Source organism: Monodon monoceros, unplaced genomic scaffold, assembly GCF_005190385.1.
Source record: "Monodon monoceros isolate NGI ecotype Baffin Bay Population unplaced genomic scaffold, NGI_Narwhal_1 Super_Scaffold_14, whole genome shotgun sequence".
In the NCBI taxonomy this organism is placed as follows: Eukaryota; Metazoa; Chordata; class Mammalia; order Artiodactyla; family Monodontidae; genus Monodon; species Monodon monoceros.
The window spans coordinates 75,923,977-75,947,379 of NW_021703770.1; the positions used below are offsets into that span (position 1 = coordinate 75,923,977).

Sequence of the window (23,403 nt, forward strand, 5' to 3'; positions counted from 1 at the left end):
ACTCAGTTCACTGCTGAGCCCGTGGTTCCTTCAGTCGACTTTGCCTATTGGCTTCCATGGCCGAGCCCGAGGCCACTTGGTCAGGGGTTCCTGCAGGGGCAGAGGTGGGCCCTGGGCCTCGTCAGCCTGGCTGCACTCGTGATGCTTTTACACGAGAAGGGGACACTGGGGGTGGTCTGTTGCTCTTTAAGGCTTTTTATTTATTTACGTCTAAAATAATTTCACAAACAGACATGCCCAGAGGGCCTCCCCGAGACTGTCGGCCACACACCTGCTTTTGGAGCACATGTCCTAGTCTCTTCTGCTCCCCTTGCACTGTCCGCCGGGTCAGCTGTCGCCTCTGAGATTAGCATTTCCCAAATAGGTCTAGACTCCAGCCTTGCCCTTGACATTTCCACCTGAATCTGAAACACAGACTGAACATGTTAATATTTCTGTGTTACCTAATAGTAGTAACTGTTCCTCTGTTTCTCATTTTGAAAGCTACACGTCATTACTGACCCTTTCTGTGTTGTGAGCTTCTGCCTCTGTCCGGCGCCACTGCTCCTGTGAGAAGTCGTAGTCCCCACCTACCCTGTCTCTCTGTGTGTGCACCTTTATTCCCCCGTTGGTGTCCCCTGTGGCTGCCCGTGCCACGTGTTCTGTGGTCCGGTCATTTTGATCCTACTGTGAGCTTCCGAGGCCTGTCTGTACCTCCTCAGTTTTGCATTCCTTCCTCAAAGACTCAGGCCTTGGCTGTGGAGTCACTTGCGGAGTCATTTGTTGAATGATTGAATGTTACAGTGTTTTTTTGGTGCCATTAATTTTTAAGCATGAAAATGAAGCTGCTGGCGTTTGGGTGAGCCCGACTTCAGATCCAGCTGCTAACTTGCATCCTGCTAAACCTAAAGATTTTTCAGCTTTCATCAACCTGGTGGAATTTTGCAGGTATTTAAAAAATGCTATTTGTTCAAGAGTGGAAATTATCAATTATTGGCTGTAATATAGGAAAATCACTTAGGTAGATATAAGAAATGAAATAGTAAGACTTAAAATCTAAAATTGCTTGTATGAAACTTAAAATAAATGTAGCAGCTGAGATTTATCTATTTAAAAAAAATACATTTAAAAGGTCCTCAGGTGGGGAAAACAAAGAATATAGATATACCTGAAAATGATATATAATGGAATCATAGATTATGATTTTGTTTTGATTATGTCTCTTATAATTTCAAAGCTGAATAAAAATAGTATATGATGAGAATTTCTACATTGAGCTTTACATTTGTTTTTACAGGGAGATTCTTCCTGAGAAACATGTAGAATTTTTTGAGCCATGGGTATGCTCCTTTGCATATGAATTAATTCTGCAGTCTACACGGTTGCCATTCATTAGTGGTTTCTACAAATTGCTATCTATTGCTGTGAGAAATGCCAAGAAAATAAAATATTTTGAGGTAAGTGTTGTTTTGAAGGACACTGAATATTCCTGTTTCTTAGATCGCATGAGTGTGTATAAATACCTTCTAAAATGCAACATGATAGCATATTGCAGTTTTAAAGTCTACTAATTTTATTATCTGTATTTTGAAAGACTGATAATGTGAGTGGCAATTGGATGACACTCTTTAAAGTTTAACCAGTAGCATTTTCTGTTTTGATTTACAACACCTGGCTGATGACGTTGGCTCTGCAGGGGCTCTCATGGGGTGCTGGGGCTCCGGCATCACCAGCACCACTCACACCCTCTCCAGGCTCCCCTCGTCAGGAGCTCTGGGCCGCCGCCCAGCAGCCTGTGCCCAGGCCGCCCAGGGGATCTGGTGGCCCGTGAGGTTGGAGAGGACCCGGGTTTGTGTCTGGGGGCTCTGGGCGCGAGCAGTGTCTCAGCCCACAGGTGTGCGCATCAGAGCCCCCGGGCAGGGAGCGGACTTAGGCCTTGGGTCTTGACCAGCAAGCCCCCCCACCGCCCGCTCGGTTTCTCGTTGGCCTCCGCCTGAAACGTTTTCAGGGCTGATTTCACTTCCCCTCTGCATGAGGCCTGAGCAACATGAAGATGGGTTCCCCTTGGAAGGAAGGCTGGGAACTGCCGGATTAGGACACAGGATTACCTGGTTATCATTCACTGAACTAATTCCCTGTTTTGTTTGACAGGGTGTTGGTCCAAAGAGTCAGAAACAGTCTTCTGAGGACCCAGAGAAGTCTTTTTGCTTTGCTTTGTTTGCAAAATTTGGTAAAGAGGTAATTTTCAAATGATTTATCCAGTGTTGTCATGGGTTATTTAAAATTGAATGTAAGACTTAGAGAATGGACCTGAGGACACAGGGAGGGGGAAGGGGAAGCTGGGACGAAGTAAGAGAGTGGCATGGACATATGTATACACTACCAAATGTAAAATAGATAGCTAGTGGGAAGCAGCCGCATAGCACAGGGAGATCAGCTCGGTGCTTTGTGACCACCTAGAGGGGTGGGATAGGGAGGGTGGGAGGGAGTCGCAAGAGGGAGGAGATATGGGGATAGATGTATACATATAGCTGATTCACTTTGTTATACAGTAGAAACTAACACACCATTGTAGAGCAATTATACTGCAATAAAGATGTTTAAAAAAAATGTATGTTGAAAAAATCCTATAAATGATCTAATTACTTAAAAATGGGCTGCTTAATCCATGTGGGGATTAAGGGGTTAAAAGCACTAACAGAGGATATCTTTGTGCTTCCAGAGTCCCCTGAGGTTTCTTAAAATTGAGTGATGACAACTCAAAGTTAATAGATTCTTTAGCTCTTCCACATAATGGAAATTAAGTACTCAACTAATGAACTTTTCCTGGAGATCAGTGCTTAATTTTTAAATGAATGTGGCTGTGTCAGATAAAGGCCCCGTGATCATTTTCCCTATTTGCGAATAGGGTTTCTTGTAGTTGATTGTGAAATCGAAGGCTCTCTTCAGGTGTGCAGCACTGATGTTCTTGTCGTCTTTCTTGCTAAGGTGTCAGTTAAGATGAAGCAGTACAAAGATGAACTCCTGGCCTCCTGTTTGACCTTTGTCCTGTCCCTGCCACACGACATCATCGAACTTGATGTCAGAGCCTATGTCCCTGCCTTGCAGGTGGGTGCATCGTCCTGAGCAGATGCATCTCTTGTGCAGTGTCCTGTTTCCTGGAAAGCATGGCAGTCACAGCAGGCGCTCACCCGTCAGACACCCTGGTTCATGTTCTGCTTCTGCCACTGAGCAGCTTTGGGGAGGGACCCTGGCTGGGCCTCTCTGAGGACCCCTGGGGGTGGGGGGTGAGGATTCAGCCCTCCCTGTGCTGCAGGTGTGCAGTGACACCCCCCGGCAGGCCTTCCTGAGGGGGCCTCAGTGTACCCTTCCCTCCAGCCTGTCTGGCTCTGGCAGAGGAAAGGCTTGCCGTTAGAAACCCTCTTTGAATCTCATATTCCTTGTGTTTTATTACCTTGTTCGTACTCACATACAGATGGCTTTTAAACTGGGCCTGAGCTATACCCCATTGGCAGAAGTCGGCCTGAATGCCCTAGAAGAATGGTCAGTTTACATCGGCAAACATGTAATTCAGCCCTATTATAAGGACATTTTACCCAGCCTTGATGGATATCTGAAAACTTCAGCCTTATCAGGTAAGGTTTAGAAGAATTTTGACGTGTATCTTAAAATGGCAATGTAATACCTATAGTAAGACTACATATTTTCATTTTTGCAACTTCTGAAATTTGAACCCAACATATTCAAAATATGTTTGATATTTTTGTGATCTCCCCAATTCATTTCAATATAATTGGGACATAAGAAGTATAACTGAGATATTAAACCTACTTTTTATTTTAGTCACTTATATCCTACCAAGATTTATAAAATCTTCAAGGGCAAGAAGTCAGTCAAATATTTTGAGCTCCTTATAGATTCTGACATACTGCCTTGCAAAGACACTTTTGTTTGACAAATCAAACAGGAATTAAAACTATAAGGAAATCCAATAGTAATTTTGTATTTTGACCTAATGTCACCTGATTTTTTATTGGTTTTTCAGATATAACTGATTTAGTACTAACGTTAGTTCAGAAGAATTGTCATACAAGAAGTAGGTTTGGGAAAAGATTCAAAGAAAAATTTCATCTGGCCAGGCAAAATTTTTTCTTTTTTTTTTTTTTTAATGGATTGGAGGTTTTTAAAAAATTAATTTATTTTTGGCTGCATTGGGTCTTCATTGCTGTGTGCGGGCTTTCTCTAGTTGCAGCGAGCAGTAGCTACCCTTCGTTGCTGTGTGCAGGCTTCTCTTTGCAGTGGCTTCTCTTGTTGCGGAGCACGGGCTCTAGGCGTGGGGGCTTCAGTAGTTGTGGCTCACGGGCTCTAGAGCGCAGGCTCAGTAGTTGTGGCACATGGGCTTAGTTGCTCTGCGGCATGTGGGATCTTCCCAGACCAGGGCTCGACCCATGTCCCCTTCGTTGGCAGGCGGATTCCTAATCACTGTGTCACCAGGGAAGTCCCCAGGCCAAAGTTGTACTAGCCAAGAACAGTATTACATAGAATTGAGGAGGGTCAGATTTCCTTGAACCAGAGTGGAAATGGACATTGTGATCAGATGAGCAAAAAGAAGGGTTCATGTTGGAGAAGAACCCTGAAATACTGGTAAGAATTGAAATGCCCCTGCCAGCAAAGTAGAAAATCAAGTGTTAATTCGTAAAATTTCATCTACGTAAATCATTATTTTATTGTTCAGCTTAAATACTGTTGGTTTAGAAACCGTAAATGAAAAGTGTGTGACAAATTTCATTCACTGTGTCTGGTTTTTATGACACCTCAATGCATATTCAGAGTTCATGAAGAAAGAGTCACAGTTTCGGGATAAGTATTTAGAGGAAAAAAAAACTAGTTGATGTTTGTCTCTTATTTAGGCTTTTAAAATTCACTTCTTATAAGGAGTGCTGCTATTTGAGTAGTTCACTGAAAACACGTGGACATGGTTAAAGGAAATGAATATATCTGTTAGCAGGTATCTTTGTGGTCCTTTCATTTGCTCTTTTGAATTTAGTTCTGTCAGTGAGCTCATTGAAAAGATTTGTATTTCTTTTCAGTTAATGTGGGACATTACTGTGATCCTTTAAGCAGAGAATTTAGTTATTGATAAATAGTCGTTTTCTAGGTAATTAGGAGATAGGGAAAAGCAGAGAGTAAGTAAACTAACAGCAGAAAATCCATAACCTGAAAGACTGTTTTTAGTAATGTTTTCTTTGATATGATATTAAACTTGCAGAACAGTTGCATTCATAGTGAAAAGAGCTCCTGTCTGCTCTGTATGCAGGTTTAGCAGCTAAATTTTGTCCCGCTTGCTTTGTCACTGTATGTGCTTTCTCTGTATCGTGTGATAATATGTGTGCGTGTTTATACGTGATGTTTTTTCCCGAACCTTTTGTAAGTTGCAGGCATCACAGACGTGTATGCCTGAATACTGCGATGTTTGTTTCCTGTGCGTGACCACAGCGTCATTGTGGTCAAGGTCAGGAAGGGTGACATGGATCCCTCACTTTCCTCCTCTGCAGCCCGTGTGCACATGGCTCGGCTGCCCCATTAACTTCCTTCGTAGCTGTGCTTCCAGCTGCGTTTTTCCGGGGCCAGAATTCAGTCTGGGCCTCGCGTTTAGTTGTCGTGCCTCTGGGCGTCCTTTCGTGTGGGACAGTTCTCATGACGTTGATGTTGTTGAAGGTTGCGGGCCGTGATTTGGGAGGAGGTCCTTCCAGCTGGGCTTGTCTGATGTCCTCTCACGTGAGGGGCCCCTAGGACCGATGGCAGGTGGTGCCGTCATGGTCATGCCCACGGGCCTGTGGTTAGCGGGAGCCGCTCCGTTCTCTGATTGCGAGTGGCCGCCTTCCCAGTGAGGTCCTCCTCCAGTGGTCAGTGCTGAGGAGGGTGGGCACCGGGGGGCCCCCGGTGGGGCAGGGTATCCAGGCAGGCGAGGAGGGCGGCATACGGGACGTCAGCCACATTAACAGCTGGATCAAGGACAATGAGGGGAGAGGGAGAAAGAGCTAAAGGGCCCTGCCTCCCGTCCCGGGCCTCACTGCTTCTGCACACGTGCACAGGCGCCCGCACACGTGTGTGGGTGGGTGAAGTGGAACGTGGAACATGCAACGTGCACACCTGTTGTCCTTCTGTCCGTTGGAAGGGGCTGCCTGGGGCCAGTGGTACCTTTGTAGCAGTGAGAAAACCAGTCCCCAGGTTGTGGCTTTGGAGAAATGGCTGCTTCCAGCCTGCACAGGGAAAGTACAAGAGGAACCTAGAATATTGTGTTTTCTGAAACATGCAGAAATCAAGGAAGTGTTCGAAGAATGATGGGAAATGTCACAGGCCAACTTGGGATAATCTGAGCATCGAGGCAGAGTGTCCCAGAAAGAGATCGAGACCCACTGAATCTTGTAGGACTCTTGGCGTGTGTACAGTTACAAGTCAGCGAGTAAACGGAAAGCCTCGTCGTGTGCTGCTTCCCGCTGTGTAACAAGTCACCACAGGGCCAGCGGCTGAAACACCATCTGTCGTTTCCCTGTCCTCTGGGTCAGAAGCCTAGGTGGGCTTAGCCGCTCCTCTGCTCGGGGCCGGCTGGGCTGGCCTGGCCCTTCTCCGGGCACTCTGGGGAGGGCCCTCAGGTTCATGCAGGGTGTCGGCGGCGTCTGAGGCCGCATTTCCTTGCTGGCTGGTGGTCCCAGCTTGGCCCGCCCCTTGCCTTTGGCCCTCCACCTTCCCAGCCAGCGGTGCACCTTGAATCCTTAGGCTCTGAGTCTGTGCCCCTTCCTCCTGCATCCGCTGGAGGAGACTCTGCTTTTAAGAGGCTCGTGTGATTAGATTAGACCTGCCTTTGTTCTGTAAGGGAACACAGTCACAGGGGTAACACCGGAGAGGGTCATGGGGCTACCTTAAAATCCTGCCTACCTCACCCCACAACACATGTTACTCACCAAGGGTGCAGATGGCAGCTTTACAGTGGAGACCCTGGCAGACAGTCGTCAGCCTGCTGGCCAGCAGTGGGGCCAGTGGACAGCACGCCTCCTTATGTGCTTTGCTGAGAGCCCAGTGCTGCTCTGTGCCGCTCCTGACAGGTGCAAGGCCTGAGCCTTTCGCTCAAAGTGCTTCTGATAAGATTCAAGCCTTGCTCCCTTGTGGATTCCACAGAAAGTAAAGAGTAACTTTGCCCGTTACAGACAAAGGCATTGATCAGTAAGGCAGAGAAGCACGTCATTTAAGACTGAGTGAACTTTGCTAAGAATGTAACGCGTTTCATAGCCTCTTTTCAGCCTCAGGTGTTACACTTTCCAAGTTTTGTCATGTTCTGGGACCCACTGACACAACTTGAAACAGCGGGTCTCGCAGGGAGTCCATGAGATCCAGCTGTTTTCAGAGGAATACTAAGGTGTCGTGTGTGTGAACATGCGGTCTTCAAATAGATCAGTAGGTCTTTACAAAAGTAGGTTCTGCTTCCAGTATGCTGACTGTTGCTAGTTGTAACCCACAAAAGCAAAAATCTGTGAGCTCTTAGCGAGTCCCAGTTGTGGAAAGACGGCCGGACACCAAGAGGCCGAGACTCGCTGCTTCGTGAGCAGCAGAGCAGCTCACCCTCCCTGAAAGTCAGAAGCGTGCCCTCCTACCTCTACTGCAGCCTCATCCGCTTATCAGTTACAGCTCTCTGCCAGACTTCTCTTGGACTGAGAAAATGCGGACTGGATGGTTTTGAGAAGTGTCTGCTGAGGTCTTGGAGTTTCTCAGGCTCGGAGCTTGTGAGCACACGTGACACCCACCTGCAGCCGCATCCATCCGGTGTGGCACCACACGCAGCATGCCTCATCTCCTCACGGCCTAGAAAGCAGGAAGCAGAAGCACACAGACTTAGAAATGATGCTTAGTGGGACTTCCCTGGCAGTCCAGTGGTTAGGACTTAGTGCTTCCACTGCAGGGGGGCCTGGGTTCAATTCCCAGTTAGGGAACTAAGATCCCACCAATTGCGTGGCATAGCCAAAAAAAAAAAGAAAGAAAAAAAATGTTGCTTAGCGATCAGTGTTTCGGTATTCTCTTTTACTTAGAAATTACGTGGGTATCCAATGATGATTTACTAATTAACTCAGTGCAAGGTTTCAAGGCTGCAGATCATAGAAATTATCTTCCAGTTGACATGCTACAAAACGTAATTACTGGGGAAGTAAAAAGTTTGTCCAGTGATTCAGTTTAGTCGAACATAAACTTACTGCATTTATCATGATCTTAAAAGTTATGTAGGGGGCTTCCCTGGTGGCGCAGTGGTTGGGAGTCCGCCTGCCGATGCAGGGGACGCGGGTTCGTGCCCCGGTCCGCGAGGATCCCACGTGCCGCGGAGCGGCTGGGCCCGTGAGCCATGGCCGCTGAGCCTGCGCGTCCGGAGCCTGTGCTCCGCGACAGGAGAGGCCACAACAGTGAGAGGCCCGCGTACCGCAAAAAAAAAAAAGTTATGTAGGGCTGTTCGAGATGAGGAAAAAAATTCTGCAGATGGCTGGTGGTGTTATTTTGTGTGTCTTGTACCATAATAACAATGTAATGAGAGGTGATGTTAGCTTGTTGGCTTTGTAAGCCTGAATAAGTATAATAAGTATGTAAGTAAGTATAGGAAAAACACACCCAAGTAGAATAAGACGGATGCTTGTATTGTACTTAACCCTGATAGGAAAACACATTTATTTAAACTAAAATCAGGAAATTTGTCTCATTTACCGAAGATGTGCCTTTATTATGTGAATATGGATTTCTGAAATGCTTCTGAGTTAGTGACTATAGCATTTTTTTAAAAGTTTGGCACATTTAAAGCATTATAAGTCCAATTTTTTTATTTTCAGATAATTTTAGGAATATTCATTTTATATAAGCTTATTTATCTGTATAAATAAGAAGAGAGCTCCTTTAAGAGACTTAATAATCTAATTTCTTAATACTTTCCAAATACAGGAGAACAGCACACTCACAAGAGAAGTCAGGTTGTTCTCAATTCAGGGCTTAGGTGACACACAGACACATGAGGGTTTATGGCTTCAGTTCCGCAGTTTGAGTCATAGACACAGATAAAACACTTGACCAGTCCACATCTCAGAGAGTTGTTTTTCCCAGTGTACAAAATTCTTAACTAATTTGAGCTCCAAAACATTTTAATAAAGACTAAATAAAAACCAGATCCTCTTTTCATCTGGGGCCACCAGAGGGTAGATTTCTAATATCCACCTGCAGAAGGTCCAAGACCAAAACCCCAGTTCTTAGTGATTGTTCCCACCCGGGGCCTAGCTCATGGGGCATGAGCAGCAAACCTGCACCGCAGACTCCCAGATGGGAAACAGAAAGCAGAGGGGAGTCAGGCTCTGCCGTCAGCGGGTGTCACTTCTGGGGCCCAGGAGAGGCGTGCTGGGGTATAGCCCCTGTGAGGGTCCTCCCAGGCTGTCTCAGCACTGGGAGAAGTGAGTGTGACTCCACTGAGAGAAAGTGAGCAGGTGCAAGGGCTTTATTAATAAAGGACTAGCGAGACGCTGCAAATGGTTTCTATAACCTGAACGCAATCATGAGAAAACATCAGACAAACCCAGATGGAGGCATCTAATTTTGTACATGTCCAAGTCATGAAACTCCAGGAAACTGAAGAACTGTTTCCCTTAAAGGAGATGAAAAAGACAAGACAACTAAGTGTAACCTGTGGTTCTAAGCTGAGACGTTGTTAGGGCCGAGTGGAGCCTGACTGGGGGTGGGGGTGATTGGGGGCCGCGTTTGCAGCTTGGCACCCTCATCTGGGCTGTGGTGTGGCTGTCACGTGGGACCGGCTCCTTTAGGACCCTCACCGTTCAGGGGCGGTGGCGTCAGATTGGTACCTTACCATGAAGTGGTTCGGGAGGGAAAGTTTTGTGCTAAACTTGCAAGTTCTGTAGAAGTTTATGATTGTCGAATGGCAGCTCCTTCACAGCTGTAAGTGTTCTGATTCCTCAGGGATGTCTCACCGTGATGGTTTTAGTGTCTGTCCATTCGTGATTCTTCTGAGTTGATTATTACTGTAAAAGTGGCACAATGGTGATGTTCCAGCTCCATGATTCCTTTTATCTAGTTGGCACTCTACGGTGAGAAATAACTTTTTTCGCCCATTATTTCTGCCTGTCAGGAGGGACTTGTGGATCCTTATATTCTCAGTGGGTCCAGCCCTTTCCTGCTCCCACTGATATCTGCACGCAGCCTGTCCCAGATGTGACTTGTGTGGGACTCGTGGGAGTGTGCCCCTCCCTGAGCAGTGCCCCCTCCTGGCGCTTCTCACCAGCACAGTCTACCCAGCCTGGGAGTCAGCCACTTCTCCAAGGAACCGTGTTTCTTTTAGTCAGCAGTGGTATTTAAAACTAAGATAACCACTGTTAATATTGTTGTTCTAGAAATTTCATTTTTAATCTCACTTTAGGATTTTAATGTCTCTCTATAGCAGTGTAGTGTGTTTTCCCTTGTATTAATTAAGTAAATGAATGGTGCTATTTAAAATTGACTTTTGTTTACTGTTGATAGATGAGACCAGGAATAACTGGGAAGTGTCAGCACTCTCTCGGGCCGCCCAGAAAGGATTTACTAGAGATGTGTTAAAGCATCTGAAAAGGGCAAAGAATGTTTCATCGGTAAGAAATCTCTTGTATCTTCTTTACCTTAAATAACGGAGAGACCAGATTCTAATGCTCGTGAAAAGGAAAAGTCTTCACTTAAAATATTAGTTGTTCTTACGTATCAATTAGAGTACAATATAGAAATAATTTCAATATATATTTACGGTAAAAATGTAAACTATATTAACAGGTTTATTGTCTTGTTTTCTTGTTTGGAATAAGCAATTGCAGTAGTGATATTATGGATATGTAAGATTGACTCATTTACTGATTAAATCTGAAATACATATTGTCAAGTTCAGTTCATGGCAGGTTTTATGTTTTTTTTCCAGTGATAATTTCTTGAGACCAGTTTTTTAGATGTGGCACATAATGTGACAGATAAAAATGATGTAAATAGAGAAAATTGAGTTAGTGTAGGGAAAATATTTTTAAGTATGATGTGAAAAAGGAAATTTGAAAAACTTTTAATATCTAGAACTGATATTGCAAGCTCTAGGGAAAGTCCCTCCCATCTGGATATTTTTGACAGCTTTTGATTGGGAGACCTGGATGAAACTAGAAATGGTGTCTAAGGGTTTTAAATTATCTTATCACATATGAGTAAAGGAAGGTAAAGTTACTTGAGCGTGCCTTTAGTTTTGCATATTTCTTTACAGACACAGGACCCCATTTCCCTAGGTGGGCCCTGGGGTCCCCAGGTGCAAGGCCAGAACTGTCAGTATTTTCACGCGTAGACGTTTGCACTGTGCAGGGGTGGGTGGTGCGTTGGTTCCCTAGCGCCTCCTTAAGCCTAGATAGACCCTTGAGCACACGTTGTGTGCCATCCCGTGTGCTGGAGCAGGGGTGTGCCGAGCAGCCCTTCCCTTGTGAACACCGTTGTTCCTGGGGTAGACAGCCTGGCTGCTCAGTATCTCGCAGGCGTTTTCTCCAAGACAGAGAGCGAGCCTGTCACTTCAAAGAAAACTTCTGAGAGTATTGGTTGCCAGTGATACAATTCAAGCTTTTAAGTGAAAATTAAAATTTTGCAAGACTTGTAACCATCATGAGCTGGGCAGCCTCTCAGTACTTAACAACTGTGATATCAGTTTTCACATGTACAGTGAAATGCATCAACATGTGGAAGATCTGCATGACCCAGGGAACCATTGTTTTCAGATGAACAGTACATTATCTTCCCAAATCGTGTGTGGGTGAAAATCCTCAGAGAGCAAGATAAGCCTATGGATTTTAATGTAGTAGAGACTACATAGTCTTCACTGCTGTGGTTTCAGAGTCCACTTTGTGACTAACCTTTAAGAAACTTCCACTTCAGTTGTGGAGCCGTATCAGAGAAAAACCCCAGTTATCTAGAAAGACTATTAAAATACTCCTCCTTTTCCAGTTACAGCCCAACAGCAAGTCTGTCACAAATGTGAAAATGGGAAACAGTACCACTTGCCTGAGGTTGTTTATTTGGAATATATCGTTACTTTTCCTAAAAGCATATCGTTTGTTAACATGTCATGGGTTCAGTGTTTTTAAATAAAATGATAACTATTTAAATAATAGCTAAGTTTCAACTTATGATAAATACTGGTAAATATGACCTACATAAACAGAAGTTCTTTGGGGAGCCTCAGTATTTTTTAAGGGTGTAAAGGCTCTTGCCAAAACTTTGGAACCGATGGTCTAGGAAACGGACAGCTAACTGCAAAATTGGAAGAGATGTGGCTTCTTTTCATGAATTTAAAATAAAATTAACTGCAGTGCCGTGTAGGATATAATGAGCCATTGGAGGCGTCAACAATGGAGAGGGTGGTAGAGCAGTTTTTCTTTCAGCTCATGACTCTCTCTGATGTTTAACTTGTCACCATGTTTGCAGCATGAAGCGCTGTCCTTAGAAGAAATACGGGTTCGGGTTGTGCAAGTGCTTGGCCGTCTTGGGGGACAGATCAGCAAAAACCTCATAACAGGTGACATTTCCTTAAAGCACATTAACCCCATGGATGTATTTGGATGCATACAGGTCATGGTGTGTTCTGATATTTTCTCCTATATGTCATTTATGTATTTTCAGGTAAGATTATGAAGAGCCATATTTTGCCTGATGGAGTGAATACTTCCACTGTGCCCTGCAGCCTGTGTGGTTCTTTGTGCTCGCTCACTGGGTTCTGATGTCTTTTCCTTTTTGAAGCAGAATCTAGCTTGATGCACCTTTATATTAAACATTGTGTCAGGAGTTCAAAGTTATCTTTTTTAACCTGATATCCTTAATATTTGGATAATTTAAGTTGTTTTTGATCGGAATTAGCATTTTTTTTTTTTTTTTTTTTTTTTGCGGTACGCGGGCCTCTCACTGTTGTGGCCTCTCCCGTTGCAGAGCACAGGCTCCGGACCCACAGGCTCAGCGGCCATGGCTCACGGGCCCAGCCGCCCCGCGGCATGTGGGATCTTCCCGGACCGGGGCACGAACCTGTGTCCCCTGCATCGGCAGGTGTACTCTCAACCACCGCACCACCAGGGAAGCCTGGAATTAGCATTTTTGATTAGTAAAAATTGGTACTTTTACCTTTAAAATTTCATATTAAATGTATTGGTGATTTTGGCATTTCAGAAGTCAGAACCGCTGTTAGGAAAATAAGTGTTATAAAGAGGAGATAATTAAAGTATTGTGCATTTATCATTTTTCCACAGAAGAGTAACTCTTACTGAAATTGGAAGTTAAACATTCCAGACTATTAGACTTGTTTAAAAATAGTTTGCCTTTAAGTCAAATTCAGAAACAGTGTGTAGTGGTTTGTACACGTGTGGTAAACAGAGCAGGAGGGGGTGAGCCAGGGGCTGTCCTGGAGCGAGGAGGGACTGACCGAAAGTGCTCTGCATCTCTCTGACAGCAGTGTCCCCTGAGGAGAGGGCCAGGCGCTGTGTGGCCTGGGACAGAGAGAGGAGGCTTGGCTTCGCGGTGCCCTTCGCGGACATGAAGCCCATCATCCACCTGGACCCATTCCTGCCACGTGTCACAGAGCTGGCGCTCTCGGCCGCCGACAGACAAACCAAAGTACTCACTGATCACCTGCTGTGGTTAGATGTGTATTCATTAGGAAACACGTATTGCGTTTCACGGATTTTGTATTTTCTCTAGTATAGTAATCAGGAAACTGTTCAGTTATCAGAAGTACGTGTCCTTGGAAAATGGAAGTTAAACATAAATTATCTGAATAATAGATGATAACCTGGCAAAACATTAATATACCAGAACTCTTCATAATAGAAAATAGTACAAAGGGCGTTGAAAAGTGATTTTTAGTCTGTGCTTGATTCTCTCTTCAACCTGGGAGATTAGAAACAGATTATCTCAAGTCTTTATATTAATCTGTACATTTCTAAAATTTGTGCTTTAAAAATGTATTTACTGAAAGTGACAGTTGAAAATGTGCTAACCCATGAAGCGGAGTTCTGTGTTACGGCAGCATGGATATGTTTCTTATGAATGTATTAGTCCTGATGTCTAAATCTTTTAAATCTCAGTTCTTCACTGTTGGCTCCAGCTCAAAGTGAACGGAAGCGTGAATTTTATACAAGAAGTGCCACTTGCAGTTCATTTATTTTGGGTGGGATAGTTATCTGCTGCAGAAGTTTTCCTTTTTAAAGGGCTACATTGTGTAGCATTTCAAAATGCTCTTAACCTTTGTTGGACCCCTGGCCTGTTTCAGGTTGCGGCCTGTGAACTTCTGCACAGCATTGTCATGTTTATGCTGGGAAAAGCCACTCAGATGCCTGACAGTGGCCTGGGCCCCCCACCCATGTACCAGCTCTATAAGCGCACTTTTCCTGTGCTGCTTCGACTGGCATGTGATGTAGATCAGGTAAGTGCATGACTTTGAGTTTGAAACAGTTGCGGAATTTTTTTTAAAAGTCCCGTCTAGTTCAGTGATGGTCAAAGCTTGCTGCACATTGGGACCACTCTGGGGTCTTTGAAAACCTGCTACCTGGCTGCTGCCCTTCCGACTCTGGCTTAATTCCTCAGGGATAGGCCCTAAGGAATTAAGTTAGGAGAGTAATTAATTAAGGAATTAATTACGAGAGTCTAGGCCCTAAGGCTGCTTTTGCTACCGGCTCTGTCACTTAGGGGCGAAGAAGAGAGGAGGGGCCGTGGCCAGCAGTCGGGGGCGCTTGGAGATGTCAGCAGGTCATCTCTTCCTCGGGGCTTTTTGGACAGAATTCTCCTTTGCTGCTGGGACACGGAAGACATTCAGATTCTTTATTTTATGAAGCTGGCAGAACCCTGATATAAGGGTGCACACATAAAAAAGAAAACTAAATGAAAAACTCACCTATAAATATACATGGAATATCCTTCAGTATATATGTGAATGATTACAATCCAGTAGTGCCTTAAAATGCACCATGATTAAATACGATTTTGGGGTAAAACTGGAAATTTACCACAGAAATAGGTTTCATAAGCAACGATTCTCTTCATATAGGCCAAGAAGGTATTTTGTTTTGGTAAATCAGGAATAGTTTAATTTTGTCTTTAAAAAGATGATGAAGAATGTTTACCTGAATATCACAGCCAAATCCTGCCCAGCCGTGACGCAGTGATGCCGCCTCGTGCTTTGGCTGAGGTGGGTGCTGGGGTGAGACGTGGCGTGGCCTGTTCACAGGCACCTCCAGCCCCGACCCGGAGCAGGGCCTGTGCGTGGAGTGGTTGCTCAGAATGGCTTCGTCTGTGTTTCATAAGTTAATTTGCACTGGTTAACCTCTGGGTCTCTCATCAGGCCATGAGATCCCTGAGGTCAGGGACATCGGAGAAAGGAAGGAAAAAAATTATTTTGAATATAGTTTTAAAAAAATATGGAAAGCCCAGAGTATCAACTGATAAATCTAAGAATTAATAAAGGAGAAAGCTGATGAATTACAAAATAGAATTCTCATATATCAGTGTTCTAATATGTCTTATATTCTATTGTAGCTTTGACCACTTGGAAAATGTGTTTACAACATAGCATTCATAACAGCATCAAAAAATGTAATAATAATAAAACATCTGGGGGAGTTCCCTCGTGGCCTAGTGGATAGGATTCTGGGCTTTCACTGCTATGGCCCAGGTTCCGTCCCTGGTTGGGGAACTGAGATCCTGCAAGCTGCATGGCGCAGTGTAAAAAATAAAATGAAGTAAAATAAAACATCTAGGAATAAACTTTAGTATGCCAGGCAAACATATATTTTATGAATATAAAATGAAAGTGCTGTGTACCTGAAGAATCAATATTGAGGGAATTCCCTGGCAGTCCAGTGGTTAGGACTTGGTACTTCCACTGCAGGTAGCCCGGGTTTGATCCCTGGTCAGGGAACTGAGATCCCGCAAGCTGGGTGGCATGGCCAAAAAAAAAAAGAACCAATATTGAAAAAATTTGAGCTCTTTCCAAATCGTTCAGTAAGTTTGGTATTGTTCCAGCAAAAATCCCAGAATTAATTTCATTTTGGACGTCAAAAGTAATCTGGAAGAATAATTGCTAGAGCCTAACCAAGAAAAATTTTGGCAGGGTCAGGTACTGAAGGGTGTCTTGCCCTAACAGATATTAAGAAGAAGTCACGTTAATTATAATGGGGTTGAACTTGTGCACAGATATGTCAGTGGGACTGTCTGGCAGTTGGCAAGTGGACCCATGTGTACACATAAATATTGTATGTGTGGTAAAAGGGGCTTTTTAAGTTAGTGAGAAATGGAACATTTAATAAATTCTATTATAGCATTTGACTAACATGAGAGGTTAATTTCAAATTAAAAAGATTTAGAAGGAAAAATAAACTCTAAAAATATTATAGAAAAATGTGATGAATTATAGCATGTCTGTTTGTGTCTTTGGATTGGGATGGTCTTTTTCATTGGTAAAATATACTAATTAATATAGAAACATATGATGCTAAAAGTGAACCTCCATGTCATCACCCCTTTCCCCCCATTATTCCTCAGGAAAAGCCAGTGTATCCTCTGCCGAAAGTTTGGTGAATATACTCCTAGATCTTTGTAAAACATAGCATACGTATAAATTTTATATAAATTTTTATAAGCATACATATAAATTTTGTTTTACAGATAAAAAGGATTATAGCATTCAAAAATGCTTTCTTTTATGTAAAATGTGATTTCTGCTTGGGTGGATTTTATCATTACATTATAGGTGTCTTTCCATACAGTTTGCGTAGAAGGGGAAATTTTCATACAAGGTATTGAAGGGAGATCTGTGGAAGAAAACTGTTAGTGTGTTGATAGTTCTGGCTTTATAAGTATGTAGAACCACTGAATGGCACAGACCCACAGTTTTGACATACGCGTGATGCAGGGACATTTGTTTTTTTCCCACATTGTGCTGAAGATGATAAGATTTTAAAATGGGCAAGTGGATAAAGAACAAAAGTGGGCAGCTCGTGAACACAGACGTACATATGGCCAATTAAATATGTTTTAAATATTCAACCTTTTTAGTAGATAAGGAAATTCAAATTAAAATGGTATGGATTGCAGCAGTTGTCAAATATTTTAAAAGTTGGCAGTGTTTAGTGCTGCCAAGCTTGTAGGGAAAGGGGCTTGTGAGTCCTGGCAGGTGGGAGTGTGGACAGCAGCCCTTGTCCAGAGAGGTGTTCAGAGTGGTGTGTATAAGACAGACATAAACTAGAAATACTGCATTTCTAACAACAGGATTGGGTAACTGGATCGTGGTTTATCCATATATGAGATAGCAGGCATCTAATAAAGATACTGATATAGCTTATGTATTTACATGAAAAGTATTCAAAATTAAGGGGCAGAAAGTGGTTACAAAAGTGTATATTTTTACACACGTGTATACATATATTTAAATGTGTATAAATATACTGAGTTAACAGTGGTTTTGAATGTTAACAGTGGTTACCTTTTGGATGTAGGATTGTAGTTGGATGGCTTTCTACATGTTCTATAAATGGTGTGTGTGTACACATATATAATTTATGTTCTAAGAATACAAAATAATTCTTTTGGGGGAAAAAAAAAGTGATGCTTTAAGACCAGGTTAAATTTCCAAACTAAAAGGTAAGATTCTTTTACTTTGATTAAGTCTAAAAGTTGCTTCAGAGTTTAGAAAGATATTTTTTGGAGAAATACCCGGGTGCAAGAGAACTTCTTGTTTAGTCTGAGCCCCAGACATTTCACGTGATTTTTGTTGTTGTTTTTTAATTTTTAAATTTTATTTTATTTTTTGGCCGCAGCAGGCGTTATGTGGGATCCTAGTTCCCTGACCAGTGATGGAACCCACACCCACTGCAGTGGAAGTACATGGTCCCCCACTGGACTGCCAGGGACCTCCCTCACGTGATTTTTGATGGGGTGTCCGTACCATGTGCTTTGTTCTTAAGCTGAGTATCAGCGGGGAAGTAGAACTCCCCTGGATTTCTCAGTGCTCCTGTAGGGCCAGCCTTTGTGAGACATGAAGATCGGGAATGTTCCCCTTCACTCGGGCTGTGAACTTTTACTGTTCATAGAGAATGAGGGTTAGATGCATAACCGTTTGTCTCAGGAAATTGCTCTGATCCAAAAGGACAGTAAAACTCTCCAGGCCTGGGAGCCACCCTAGATTGTAGGAGCCAGACACCCACAGGGCTCTCTGGGCCCTGGAGAGGCTGTATTTACATTTGAGAAGGTTAGGGTGAGAACCCTCATCTCCACGGAGTAAAGACTAGCTTCCCTTCTTTCTTGGCAGGCAGCCGAGGGGGAGGTGCCTCTTCTCTTGTTCTGTGATACAGCCTGGAAGTCTCTATGCAGAGGACGCTGACCTGGTTTTTTTTTTTTTTTTTTTTTTTTGTGGTACACGGGCCTCTCACTGCTGTGGCCTCTCCCGTTGCGGAGCACAGGCTCCGGACGCGCAGGCTCAGCGGCCATGGCTCACGGGCCCAGCCACTCCGCGGCACGTGGAATCTTCCCGGACCGGGGCACGAACCCGTGTCCCCTGCATCGGCAGGCAGACTCTCAACCACTGCGCGGAGGGAAGCCCTGACCTGGCTTTCTGCTTTGTCCCCACGGGGTTGTGAACAGAATGCCTTCTGTTTAGCTCCGGATCAGGTTAATCAGGATGAATGACAAATACCATCACTGTCGACCCTAATTGCCCTCCTCGTTAGAGGAACAGTAAGTCTGGGGATGCATATTTTTCTTTGCCGGACTCTTAGGAAGAAGTTAGACCATGTTCGTCACAGAATTTAACTAGAGAAGGAAACTAATATAACCACAGTAGTATTACGCTTAATTTTGCTCCTGTCATATAAATGGAACTGTCTCTGATATAAAATTTACATGAAAAAAGTAAATTCTGATGTTATTACTCCTTCAGGTGCCGAGGCAACTGTATGAACCTCTAGTTATGCAGCTGATTCACTGGTTCACCAACAATAAGAAATTTGAGAGTCAGGACACTGTTGCCTTACTAGAAACAATACTGGTGAGTAATGGTTCCTGTCCTGCCATTCCCATCAACTGGTTATATGTGATCAATACTCAGAACTTTGAGAAAAGCTACCTGTCAAGGTATCAAAATGTAACATCTAGCTAGATTGGATCATCTTTTTTCTTTTGTTTTGGTGAGATGGCATTTAATGAACAAGGTGCTGTTTATTAAGGGATACTTTTAAATAGCTACAAGCAAATAGATGTTTTTGTTTTGTTCCTTTTGGGAGGATGGTTATAAATTTGACAGACTTCATCTACATTAAGGCTGTGTGTGTGTGCGTGTGTGTGTGTGTGTGTGTGTGTGTGTGTGTGTGTGTGTGTTGAGGGTGGAAAGGGTGAATAAGAATGTTCTTGGACTTCTATCAGAGTTGCAGTATCCTCTTTTTTTTTTTTTTTAACTATAGTATACTAGTTCAGAGTAAAAGGAATTTTTTGAGCTGGTCCTGTTTTCTCCTGCATTCAGATTCAGCAACTCAAAACCCCTAGACATCGCAGTTCACCGTGTACATAGAACTGTCCTGAGACAGCAGAGGTGGAATTGTTAGGGTGGGGTCACTGGCTCACTGCGGGCAGAGGCAGTGGGGTCGGCTAAAGCCTTACTGTCTTTCCACACTGATTTGATTTTAATATTCTGAACTTGTGCAAATAACTACATTTGATTTCTTTAAATATCATCTTAATTGATATTTACCTATTATTTCAACCTGTACTTTTGTTTTGGCACATACTGACTTTGGAATCAAAATCCCCAGTTGAGGGACTTCCCTGGTGGTGCAGTGCTTAAGAACCCGCCTGCCAATGCAGGGGACACGGGTTCGAGCCCTGGTCCAGGAAGATCCCACATGCCGCAGAGCAACTAAGCCCGTGTGCCACAACTACTGAGCCTGCGCTCTAGAGCCCACGAGCCACAACTACTGAGCCTGTGAGCCACAACTACTGAAGCCCGAGTGCCTAGAGCCCATGCTCTGCAACAAGAGAAGCCACCGCAACGAGAAGCCCGTGCGCCACGAGGAAGAGTAGCCCCTGCTTGCCACAACTAGAGAAAGCCCGCGCGCAGCAACAAAGACCCAACACAGCCAAAAATTGATAAATAAATTTTTTTAAAAAATGCCCAGTTGAACACATAGCAAGTTTGTGCAAACAAACATCCTTTAATCCCATGTTTTTGCAGACTGATTTGTTTGATTCTGTGGGTCACTTTCTGTTAAGTTTGAAATGAGGTGTGTCGTTGCATGTAGGACCACTATCCGTTGCAGTTTGCCCAGGCCAGCCCTGTTGTCCCTGTTGCCCCTGTTGTGTGTGTAGTTACTAACACAGCTCCTTTCCCTCTCAGAGGTTGCCTAACTGGCTGCCACTTGTTGGCAGTGGGAGTTACTGAACATTTGTAATTAGGATGATGACATCATTGTACCTGTGGTTTGATTCCCTGCAGTGTCTAGTGTGAATCCTGTCTATGACAGATCCATTTAATTAAATTTAACTTGTGGCTTATTTCATTCAGACGGATTTATTCTAATGTTTCTGTTCTGAAGTTTCTATCTTAGCTGTTCCTTTTCCCCTTTTGATCCTTGAAAGTAGCTTAAGTCAGAGCTTCAGGAAAAAACCAGGTGGGAATGGAAATGTAACATGAGAGGGTTTATGGAAAGAAAAGAAAAGGTGAAGGCGGAGGTGGAGGCTGGTGCACTCCAGTGCACTTGTGTCCCTGCTGTCCGCTCCTCTGCCCGTTTCCGCGGTGCATTACCATCACCTCCGTGAATTCTAATTTGCACTGTGATCAAAGATTTTGCATGTAGCAAGGAACCAGGCATGTTAGAAAGAATCCCCTTATTTCAGTTTCCGTGTACTTTCTCAAGTTAAACTTTTCCTTTGTGGATCTAAGAGAGAAACAAAAGCACTCAAATTTCCTTAGCTGTTTTTTCAAGTATTTAGAGACTGTGCCTTTCTGGAGACTGCTCTGATAGAAGGTTCTACTTTTAGAACCACATCTCTATGATTTTTCTTTGTGTAGCATTACAGTTTCCTTGAAACTTGCAAGGGTCTTACTCTATTTATCCTCAATAAGTAAAGCATTTCAGATAATGTTATGAGGTAGAATCAACAGAAGTTTTTAGGATATAATCATTGTGTTTCTTCAGGGGAAGGAAAATCTGCTTTGTTGCTGTACAATTAAAGTATTCTCTTTTTTTCATGTATTTTTCAGTTTCTTAATTTGTTTAGAAGAAACTTTTCATTATGTCACAAGGAATTTGTTATTAGAGTCTAGATTCTAGACAGTCAGATTGGTTTGACTAGTGTCCGTTTTTTTCCTTAATAGTGCTCTAAATTAATTTTCGAAACATACTTCATTTATGCTCAGAGGCAGACCAAGGTGTTCAGTTGTCATTTTATGCTTTGTTTCAGGATGGAATTGTGGACCCCTTTGACAGTACTTTAAGAGATTTTTGTGGTCGGTGTATTCAAGAATTCCTCAAATGGTCCATTAAGCAGACAACACCGCAGCAGCAGGAAAACAGTCCAGTAAACACCAAATCACTTTTCAAGCGACTGTACAGCTTTGCACTTCACCCCAATGCTTTCAAGAGACTGGGAGCATCACTTGCTTTTAATAATATCTACAGGGAATTCAGGTACGTAAGTTACCTGACAGGGAAGAGTGTAAAGATCTTTAAATTTTCTTTTTTTTGTTTTTAAATATTTACTTTCCTTTTCTTTTTTTGGCTGTGTCGGGTCTTAGTTGCAGCAAATGGGATCTTTGTTTGGGCCTGTGGGATCTTTTCGTTACGGCATGCGGTCTAAGATCTTTAAATATTCAATAGTGATTTTGTAAAGTGACTCACTGTTTATGTATCCATGTAGTCATATATCAAGCATTTAGTAAATAGTTAACATGCTGGATGCTGTGCTATTTTCTGGGGATTAAATAATGAATTAAAATGATGTTTGCGTTCAAGAAGAGGCTCAGAACGTGTTGATCTACATTGAAGCATAATAGCACACAGTCTGGAAAGTGCAACAAAAGCCATAGTACACAGTCTTTTGAAGCACAGAAGAGGAGTGTCTGACATGGTTTGAGTAGGTTAGGGGAGGTTTCCTGTACCTCCTGGCCTCCTGTTCCATTTATACTTGGGATGAGGCTTAGGGGATGAGTGGAAACTGGCCCAAGCATTTCAGGTCAGAGGGACAGGGCAGAGATAAGCGGACAGTATGTAAGGAGATGAAGTCATTTTCTACTCCTTGCTGTGGAGTTTGAGGTTTGGAAGGGAGCGAAATGAGACTGGCCAGGAGCCTCTCTTTGTGGAATTAAGATGTGAAGGCCACTTCCAGAGACAGCAAGTCCTGGATAGTGGGAGCAGGGAGCGGCACGGTTAGACTCCTCCCCAAATTCGCCTGCCAGTAGCTGTGTGGGGAGTGGGTCTGAGGGCCAGGACACCAGTGACAGGGTGGTTTCACGGTCCAAGGACAAGATAGTCCCTGACCTAAGGTTGTAGTAGTGTTTGTTCGTTTGTTCATTTAGTACTGTTTGCTAGGTCAGACTGTTATGTGCCAGGCATCATGCCGAATGCTGGAGATACAAAGATGTAGCCCTTCGTGAGGGCTGCATTTTAAAAAGACAGGTAGATAATATTCAACCAATCACAAAGATAAAGGTAAAATCTGTAGCTGGAATTAGTGCTTTTAAGTAGCGGTACAGGGAATTCCCTGGCGGTCCAGTGGTTAGGACACTGCACTTTCATTGCCTGCTGCCCGGGTTCAATACCTGGTCGGGGAACTAAGATCCCACTACTGTGCAGCATGGGAAAAAAAAAATTAAGTAGTGGTACATGATTACTAAGGAACCTTATAATGAGGAATCTGACCTCATTTGGTCAGAATAGCTTCTCTCAGGAATTGGCAGTTGGGATAGCGATGTGGGGAGCAGTTGTGAAAATAAGATGATGGATGGATGATGGAGGGATGGATGATGGATGGAGAGGCAGGTGGATGATTAGTAGATAGATTTTAGATGGATGGATAGATCGGTGGTAGATGGATAGAGAGAGGATAGCTCGATGGATAGGAATCTGTCTCTGCATGTGTGTGGGCATGTGCACGTTTGTATGAAAATAGACTGGAGGGCTTCCCTGGTGGCGCAGTGGTTGGGGGTCCGCCTGCTGATGCAGGGGGCGTGGGTTCATGCCCCGGTCTGGGGGGATCCTGCCTGCTGCGGAGCGACTGGGCCCGTGGCCGCTGGGCCTGCGTATCCGGAGCCTGTGCTCCGCGGCAGCGGGGGGCAGGCCGCAGCGGTGAGGGGCCCGCGTGCCGCAAAGA

The 23,403-nt window shown here is 43.9% G+C and overlaps 1 protein-coding gene across 9 annotated transcripts in view; it reads left to right on the plus strand.

The window, feature by feature from the left end:
• PRKDC (protein kinase, DNA-activated, catalytic subunit) overlaps positions 1-23,403 on the plus strand; it is a 150,002-nt gene that overhangs the window by 25,133 nt on the left and 101,466 nt on the right. For 8 of the 9 annotated variants that reach the window (XR_003793604.1, XM_029223258.1, XM_029223263.1 and 5 more), the window contains 11 exons: positions 812-927; positions 1,277-1,436; positions 2,131-2,217; positions 2,968-3,087; positions 3,455-3,614; positions 10,534-10,640; positions 12,490-12,580; positions 13,502-13,665; positions 14,321-14,473; positions 18,980-19,087; positions 21,496-21,722. Coding sequence is in view for 8 of the 9 variants with exons in the window: in XM_029223258.1 (XP_029079091.1) it covers positions 812-927; positions 1,277-1,436; positions 2,131-2,217; positions 2,968-3,087; positions 3,455-3,614; positions 10,534-10,640; positions 12,490-12,580; positions 13,502-13,665; positions 14,321-14,473; positions 18,980-19,087; positions 21,496-21,722 (1,493 nt within the window). In the remaining variant the exon portion in view is untranslated. The remainder of the gene's footprint in view (positions 1-811; positions 928-1,276; positions 1,437-2,130; positions 2,218-2,967; positions 3,088-3,454; positions 3,615-10,533; positions 10,641-12,489; positions 12,581-13,501; positions 13,666-14,320; positions 14,474-18,979; positions 19,088-21,495; positions 21,723-23,403) is intronic. The other variant, XM_029223260.1, reaches the window with a different exon arrangement.